Genomic DNA, 10153 nt, shown 5'->3' on the forward strand with positions numbered 1-10153 from the left:
ATACATGCTTATTTGCAGAAATTGCATCACTAGTAGCCAATTTTTTAATGTCATCTGATTTTACAGCACAGTTCTGTTCAGATCCCGGTTTCCTAGACAGTATTAAGTCATAAAAACAACTTGGTATGCTGCATTGGTAGGTCTACATTATAGTTAGTCTTGATCTGTAAATTAAACTGCCAACCTTCTGATGGCAGTCCATCGTAATGATTAATGGAATGATAAAATTAAAGAAAGCAAATAATGTTGATATTTGTGATAACAAGCAACACTTATTAACACTTTCTGCATTGCCTAATTCCTATTAAAACGTCATCTCAGGTAAGATGTTCATGTAATGCTACGAATTATAGGAATTTATAACCGTAATAACGATTTACCACACTGTTGTTATATCATCTGAATATAGACTTGTCCGATTTCGTGCTGATATAATCAAATTCATTTATGAAATTATTTTGAATTATTACTAACTCCAACATCTTAACTCGTATAGGATCATTTGTTTTTGAAATATAATTTTAGTGGACAACTAATATCAGAAATGTACCAAATATATAATTACTTGTCCATTGCACTAATACTACCTTACGTAGTGAGACTGAAACGGTAATATAATCCATTTGTCAGTCAAATTATATCCTGCAATGAGATGTAGCAGATCTTGGTAGTGGAGTAACATGCATCCTTACTTCTCTCCTATACTGCCTACGTATTCTGCATTTTTGCAACAATAAATTGATGTGATTATTTACAAGTACATACTATGACCAATGGCATGGTATGTTGGACTAAATAGGCAAATATTGATAAAGCGAATTGCAAATTTGTAAATATGGTACCTAATCACATAAGCACGTGTCAAGCTCGTGTTATATTCCTACCTTGATAGCCGGCATGGGGTTGATTCCTTTTAAAGCTATACGAATAGTTTACTATTATGTTGTCAAAACACGTACAAACAGTTCTAGAAGGTTTCTTGTTAAAATATCAGTTATTTCTATCTTTAGTCGATTTCTAGTATAAAACTTACTTATACTTTAACAGTAATTTAAAATATGGTTATAATGGTACCGTAATGCAATGAATCCCTGCCACCCTCCCTTTAATGTACCGTAGGGCGCGTGCTGCCATAGTCAGCGTTCAATCTCATCTATCAATTGTAGTTAAAATAGAATACAAGGTACCTCCTACTTCTTATTTTTATCCTGACATTAAGCATATCTCCATAAATATAGAAGAGCCTATATTTACATTCATTTATTATGACATTAACCTACGACGAGGCACAGGCTACTCTCCTGAGGTTTTACGCACAATTTTATTCTTTCCTTTGCAACTTCTACCTACTCATCAATAAAGTATCAGGACAAAAGCATTTAACAAAGCATAGAATAACTCAAAATTATTCTAGTTTCCTATTTTTCATTTAATACACAACATAATCCTATATAATTTTGATCCTAAAGGATTGTTATTACCTTCGTCTGTTGTATACACCTATTTTCAATTCATCTTCCCCCGTGACAATTGCCGATATCCGCACGCAGAAAAGATAGATGAAACATTTGTGAACAAATACACGCTACAATATTTATTAATGAGACTTTCTTAAGATCGACATTTTTCTTTCCGGTTATAATAATCGTAAAGGTAGGCAAGATCTGATTTTTATTGTGCTATATAGACATCTCGTTATGTTTATTATCAATCTTTCTAAAATATAGTCGATATTTATCATATTAGAAGATATGCTATACTAGGATCTTAATTAGATACCGCCATTTTTACTATTATGCTATCTTATAGTAACATATTAAATTATAGCAAATCGATGATGACTTTTTCCTAACTTGTGTTTAAGACAAAAATTTTCATTTTATCTTTCAATACTTGTCGCTATCATAACAGCGTAATCGTTAAGTCATAACTCTTACCCGGTACAAAATAGAATTACCAAATCAATTTAGTTAGAGATTTATCACGTAATCTTTCATATCACTATGTGCCCTGGTTATAGATTAAATGGCGATAATGACGAGCTATTAGAGATTTAAAGGATCATCAATTTGCCAATACTGCAAGCGACTGCTTACGCTTTTGGGTATAATTTTTATATAGATATTATCATATCGTTATTATTGCCAGTTCTAGGGGCATTGTTTATATTAGGGTAAATTCAAATTATTTTCGGTTTACTTCCGTGATGAATTTAAACGTTCTAATTAATCCATCACTACTGCAACTTACCTTCTAAATATTATTAGTCTTATTATTTGACTACGACAGGTGAGAATAAAATTTAGTGTTATGATAATGAAAATTACAAACTTAAAAATATCTAGCAACAATATGTTCAGTACTGTACTATATGAAAACTTTTTTGCTATACAGAACCATTAGACAAGGCAATAGAATGAAAGTTAATTAAAATAAAAATTTTAAACTTGTTTTCTACCTTTATCATTCTTAATAGAAATATCTATGCAATATGCCTTATGGTAGAAAATATTAAAATCCATTATGAGCTTTTCCTTATTATCATCTTTATTGGTGTAGTGTCATTAGAATGAAGTTGGATTTTTTGCTACAATTAAAAGATAAGAAAAAGCTATTTAATTTTATTGGCTTATACATGCCAACGCAGTAATGGTAATGCTAACTACTATAACGCCAGGTTAAATTGATGTACACTTCGTATACAAGAGTAGCCGACTCATTGACTAGTAAATTAAAAAACATAACATAATTTTTCAATCAAAACTGAAAAGGTTGAATTTAGCATATACTAATAAGCAAAAATAGATGTTTAAAAATTAAGTTATTTTCCGACCATCATCAATCTCTTTGTAAGTAAATGGGAAGAAATTGAATGGGAAATTATATTGAGTCATAATCTTGGCCGTGGTCAAAAGTATGAAAATTATTAATATGAAGACCATTTATTATTAGTATATAATGCTAAATCGGCTAACGAGAAATTTGCCTGCGGATACCTTTTATCTGTTTTGAAAAATTATACTTTACTTAGAATATTGAAGACAATAAAATTAGACTCATTTTAATTGGAAAGCTTATGATGTATCAACATCTTGCAATTAAGTAGGAGTAATGTAGCGGTATATCATCAGTTTTATCAATTATCATTTCACAATATATTTATCTATAGATCTACCGGTTGAAAAAGACTACAAATACATCGTAATCCCTTTCAACGAATGTGTCTAAGAAACACAAACGATTTAGTTTCGATACTTGACATAGAGCAATGCTATCTTAAATTGGAGTTAGCTCTAAGATTGTAAAGTGATATTATTGAGTAATACAAATAAATAAAATGAGTATTAGGGCGTAAAGACTTTCTTAAATCGATGATGATACATACGAGTAAATATTGTAAAACAGTAATTTTTCGATTATCATGTGTAAAATATTGTACATGTCATTAGAAATAAAATATACACTGCTATATGTATTAATGAATTTATCTACTTTAGACTCGTCTATCTTGAGTTGCGATATCAGCAATACTTGTTGTAGAGTAAAGCTGAAATAGACTACAAGATGGAAATAGCCGCTTTAACCATTTTCGAATATCGTTATTACGAATAATAAATATAATGGGATTAGCAATGTTACCAAGATATGTTACAAATAGTAATATGAGATGAACCCTAATCTGATATGGCGAGATTCGAAAAAATGCTATGATAGCAATAATGCTATAAGGGATGTAGGATAAGGTAAAGGTTAATAAAATAATAAATAAAGTGGTTGCGACATAGATTTCTCGCTTTCTAGAAAAACTTTTAATTGAGTTGGATCGGGCACGGACTCTCAGGCTTCTATTCTTATCATGAGTTGCTGGCAAGATTACATTAGGTCTGTTGTCATGATAGGCAATTCTTGAACGATTTCGGCGTACTTCTTGATAGATTTTCCAATAGCATAGAAATATAATGGTCAAAGGAACAACTATAACGCCGACAATCACAGTTGTGAAAAAGATGATGATATTTAATCCTTGGCTATAATGATAAATGGTATAACAAAATCCAACATCCGAAATATAAGTAACACCACCCCATAAACGAAAAGCTTGAGGAAATGCTAGAAGAGCAGGTACTAACCAGTTGATTAAGCAGAATATCACCAAAGAGTAGGACTTTCTGGATAGGGATAAAAACGTTCTTGGTTTATTAATAGCCAGATAGCGAACGATAGCTAATAGTGCCATAGAGAATACATTGACCACACCAAAATAAAATGGAATACAGATATTGAGTCGGCAAAGTAATGTATTTGATTTATAGATTGGAAGTTGATTAAGATAAACGCGAAAAAATATTTGGAATAGCCCTATAAAACTAGAAAGATTAAATACCATATCAGCTAATAGGTTATGATATTAATAACTCATACTTTGTAAGATTTCCAAAAAATATAGATAGACATAAATAAAGCACCATTTCACGGTTGCAATTTTTTAATTAATCAATTTATCATTAAGTACTTTTTATCATTTTAGTCCATGTTGATCCTATACCTATAATGCCAGTTTTCGTCAAATTAATTACATGAGAATTATGGCGATAAAGGAAAATAAATCGAAATTCGAAACTGACCCAAAATTAAAATAGGCGAAAAAGAATATAAAATTGAAACTATAAATCATCGGCAACCACATCACATTATAGAAATAATACGAATCACTAAAATCTTGTTAAGGTTCGATCATCTATGGTAGTGTATTGTATATCCACGCAATTACTAATCTTGTAGCTGTAATAGCATAATGAAAAAGAGAAATTTTACATTACATACCTTGATGTTACATAGGATGCATCAGAAAACGCTAAGTTAAATACGAGAATATCTTGCACTTTCATTTTTCGACCATCTTTAATTTTATAACAGCAGATTATGGCGTTGCCGCACAATCCAACTGCAAAAATGAAGACAAGGATAATCATTGATCCTACCGCAAATTCTTCAGACATTTGTATTTGAAATGTAACATTGACCATTTTTTGCTTCTGCTTAATGTTAAGCTGATGATTGTTAAATAACAGTGTTAGAGTAAAAGATTGTGAATATGTACAGAAGTTTGTAGTTGAATTGACGATTATGCTTGATTTCTACGGCCTTAATGGTAATAGCATAGCAAAAATTTTATAATCAATTGGATCGCCATCGAAATGTATTAATGCATAAAATTTTATTTTCGCAACGTAAAGCTTAATTGATCATAAATTAAGATTTTACTTTTAATAATATAACGCCGACTTATCCTGATATGTATATTTCTTAATCAATTTGTGAGTATCATCGTATGAATATCATTAACTTCTTTATCGAATTTTTCTTTTTCTTTTTTCTGGAATAGTAACTTCAAATAACATAACGCCTAACATGTAGATAATAGTATTTCATAAATTATAACCATTTTCCCTGACTCATTTTCTCTCTGTTTCTTCTATTATATATGATAGTGCGACCATCAGAGCCTAGTTATAATACGTAGTTAAAAGTAAATATACCAATATCAGTCTATGCTAAATATTTATATAGCTCAGAGTATGCGTCTTTCAGTTATCACTATAATCATAGCCAATAATATTGCGTGATTCTTCTAAAAAATTCCTTTCAATTAGAGATAATTAAATGCGAGTAATCTTAATCTCTATTTTTCAATTTTAACATTATCATAGTAATAGTCCTAGCACATAATGGGCAGAGACTGCTAAAATAATTCAATCGTACTTTATTTCCATTTATCTGTTCTCACAACTTTATCTTATAACCTATTTCAAAATATTGTCATTATATAAAACTTAAATCAACCGTTAAATCAAAGAGAATTATTCATGATCTGAACTTGATGGACGGTATGATCAAATCTATTTAACGCCATACAAAATCATCAACAGTCAACAATGCAAAACTATGAATAGATGTCGATACATAGAATAGAAAGGATAATGCATAATTGAAAGCAGAAATTGATTCGTTATACTGATAGTGTCGTTTATTTCTAAGAAAAGAATAACACTTTTAATGGCTATCTATTGTAAACCAAGTGGTAATTATCAATAATAAGCCATGTGTATTTCTTTTATAATTTATTCAATGCCTAGCTTTTTTTATAATAAATCAAAGTTCCAATAAAGCTCTATAGAACTTAACAAGCATATGCTAGCATTCTCTTCATCACTTTTTTCGCCTACAATCTATTAATATATCTGCATAGATCTACGTACCCGATCATTACCTATGTATTAGTATAGGTGTTATATATAACATTGGCCGTAACATATATATCGATTTATAATAATAATTTAAGATTTCCATTTTCATTTATTAATTTAATCTTTCTTCTTTAAATGAATAGAATTATTCACCTGTGCACCTGTCAGTATTAGAAACATGGTGATTATTTGCTATTATGTAGTATAATATTTTAATAATGAGATAGACATAGATGGCATATAGATGATAGGCTAGAAAAATTAGTGTTTATCTATTTGATTATATAATGCTATGTAGAATTCTATCATTACCTGTGAAGAATCTAAATTTTTAAAATGGTATATAATATTCCTTCATGATAATAATAACGACACAGATAACAATAATGTCTTTAACTACTAACCCAATGTAACATCATTAATAACTAGTATCTGTACCTATAATTAGCCAGAACAATCACTGATATGTATAGAAGTAAACACTAAAGAAGGGCATAGTCATTTGTGACAGATTTAGATAAGTAAAAAATGCTAATCGCATCAAAATTATGCCCAAACTCGATTTTACATTATTATTAAGGGTCACAATGTGATTTTGATCCTTTGCATTTTAAATACAATTACTACATAGAAATTCAATTAATTAAATACTCTGATGGGCTTTAGCTTAAGGTTTGCTTAATAAATCATTCTTTGTGAGCTACGATCACTACTAAGGGATAAACTAATTAGATCATGCTTCCATACATGATGATAGAATTAAGCTGCAATCTACATTTTCTTTAATCAATATCATCCTTGCGCATTTGTTCGTAGTATCTAAATTGATATAAATAGAAACGTATATTAACTCATGCGATGTTAATCCAAAATCAATAGGTGGAATGAAGATGTTTTATTACCTAGAGTGCTTCGATAAGCCAGAAAATGTGTTGTAAGTGGGATATTTCTACTTGATGGCATTGTTAGAAAATTTATGAATCTGTAATTACTTACACACAGTAAACAGTTAGACTGGATTATGATATAGATAATAAAGATGTAAATCCATTTTGTTGCGATATTTAAAATAGATTATAGCTCTTAAAAGTAGCTGAATTAAATCAAATTATCTCCATTCGTTGCTTATGATGATAATAATGATGTACATTTACTATTTTAGATCTTGATACTGTCTTATTTATCATCGAGTACTATCTTGAGATCACGATTTTAATTTATTCAACATCGTTGTTGCTGAAGTAACTACTATTTCAGCAATGAACTTTTTTCTATTTCATAGATTAATTCATTAATACGATTGTCCTATTTTTATCACTTAATTTGCATAGAACGGATCACAATTATCGTTTTCCAGTTGACATCAAATATATTGTTTGTTCTATTTAGTATTTTTTCAAATATTCTTAATGATAGTATTTGTATAGTTAGGAATAATTTCAGTTATCAATGTTTTACTTTTAATGATGATATAATCCTACAGACATACACTATATTGCATACTTCAGAATGAATAATATTATTTTTAAAATAACTCAAAAAATTGCTATTGCTACTTTAGCTTACCGAAAGTACAATAATTTACTGTGGACATATTTATTCTTTTATTTTAGTTATAAATTAATGGCATCAATTAAAAGCTGTAGGTGCTATTATCGTAGATTTAAAACTAACACTAAGAATCATTAAATTGTAGTCCTGCATTCAATCTCATAAGGAGTATAGTAAAAAAGTTGATTTTTCACCTTAAATTTAAACGTATCTATCTAATTATTTGTGATGTTCAGATAGGAATTTACTGTTTATGTGATTGATTTCTTTCGAGGATTTCTGTTCTTACCGATAGCTTACGCCCTGTCAGTTATCCTTTAGCTTAAAGATTATATCGCTCGGTATTAACATTGGTAGCTATTCAATAATGTTCAAGGTGGCTGGGTACATAACAGTATTAAAGTAGCGCGAGCGATAGTATAGTGCCGTTTATATGTCATAATCTTACGTATGTTCAACAACAGAAATAGTGCAACCATTGAGCGCACATAAGTCGACTATAATGAAGAGCTATTTTTTAATAAAAGGAATAGGTGAAGGAGTCAATAAAGATTTGTGATTATTAAGATATGGCAGCATTTGGTTTAGATAATATAGTCGTTTCTCTTAAATTTATTCTGATACTTTCGTGTTAGTGTTGTCAAAATGGACACGTCACGGATATTAATAGATGGCTAAATTTATCAAGATCCTGTTACGTTAAAAGGAATTCGAATATTGGTTATACGTATTATTTTTTATACTGGATTATAAACACGCAATGGACTACAAAGGAAATTTTTGAATCTTGATGCATTCATCATGGCTATTCTATATTTATTTATCATTCATAAAAATATAAAATCACATGGAGAGAGCAAGCATGCGATGATGATATCATAGTCCAATATAATAAAATTAAATCTATTGAAATTACAACTTCCTGCCTCCAAGGTGAAACAGAAAACATAAGAAATATGTTTTGATAATATTAGAACAATATGCTACGATTGTTATAACGTCAAGTAAATGAGTCTAGAATCGATATTGAAATGCATTCAATTGTAAATATAGTAAACAACTTTATTGTATCATATAACAAAACTTTTACTCTATGCAAAAGTAAAATGATTGCGTTTTATATTGCTTCCAATAAATTAAGTACTTCTAAGCAAGTAGTATGTGCGACGAATAATACTGAAAAATTGCCCATCTATGCTTTTTGATAGCAATATCAATAAACTAATTACAGATTTAGTAAAAGATATCACTAATTCAACTGATCCGTTCAAGATCAGATTGACCTTATAGATTCAAATAACTTCTCGTGAATGAGTATAGTTAACTCGATAAGGAAGCATTGAACGTATAATTACTGACCGTAAATCTCTTATTGTTCCTAGATACCCTCTTAGTCAAAATAAGAATGTTAGTACAATAATTAATCACCTATATTGAAATATCAAACATGCTTCTATTACAATACAGTTAGGGAGAAGAGCATAAAAAAGCAGGACTAAAGCTGATTTTCTTTGTTGTCAAATTAATTTAATTTAATTTTCTGCTACATAATGCTAGGATTTTAAGTATCATAATTAGATTATAATTTTATCTAGCTTTGCTACTATGGGATAAAAAGGTGATAGTATTAATTTAATACTGAAAGTTTGCGTTTCAGTTATTATAATCAAATTATGATGATAACTAGTCCGTGTATATGGGATAAATAAGTTATGATATTGATTCGCTATTAAATGCTTAGATTTTTGTCGTTACTCCCGGAGTAGAAATCTCATCGTGTCCATATGATATTAGATAGAAAGATTATAGTACCAATTCCATTCAAGATAGATCAAGAGTATAAATAGGTCTTGATCCCTGGCGGCACTCGTTTGTGTTGTTGTTTTACCGGAGTAGAAGTCTCGTCTAGTCCATATAATATCAGATAGAAAGATTGTAGTATCAATTCCATTTCAGGATAGATCAAGAATATAAATAGGTCTTGATCCCTAACGGCACTCTAATTAATAATTAAGAAGCAATGTTGATAGTTTTGATGAGAAAAAGTACATTCAAACAAATAAATCTATTTCCTTTAACTGCCTTAAATAGAAAGCTGATTGCAATTCAAATTCTCCTCTGTTATATACCGTATTTAGACTTTTAAGATGTAGTATTTATGCAATTTAAGATAATCATATTTTTACTGGTATTGAATGAATCAATGTTAACAACAGCAGTAATACTCTTAATTGATCATCTTTATTAAGACTAAACGTGGCAGTTTATTGTTAATCATGAACATTGCTAAAATCACAATACAAAAGAAGTTTATCTTGTACTATCTTGTTCTAATGTATAAAGTAGTAAACAAT

General features: G+C 29.4%; 1 protein-coding gene across 1 annotated transcript; it reads right to left on the bottom strand.

Moving 5' to 3' along the window:
* Positions 1-3493: 3493 nt before the first annotated feature.
* Positions 3494-5027, bottom strand: TRIADDRAFT_52250 (uncharacterized protein; the record flags this gene model as incomplete). Its single annotated transcript, XM_002108808.1, has 2 exons — positions 3494-4367; positions 4825-5027. The coding sequence occupies 2 exons, from the start codon at positions 5025-5027 to the stop codon at positions 3494-3496; spliced, it is 1077 nt and encodes a 358-aa protein (XP_002108844.1).
* Between the last annotated feature and the right edge of the window lie 5126 nt (positions 5028-10153).

The sequence above is a fragment of the Trichoplax adhaerens genome, genomic scaffold (genome assembly GCF_000150275.1).
Source record: "Trichoplax adhaerens TRIADscaffold_1 genomic scaffold, whole genome shotgun sequence".
In the NCBI taxonomy this organism is placed as follows: domain Eukaryota; kingdom Metazoa; phylum Placozoa; class Uniplacotomia; order Trichoplacea; family Trichoplacidae; genus Trichoplax; species Trichoplax adhaerens.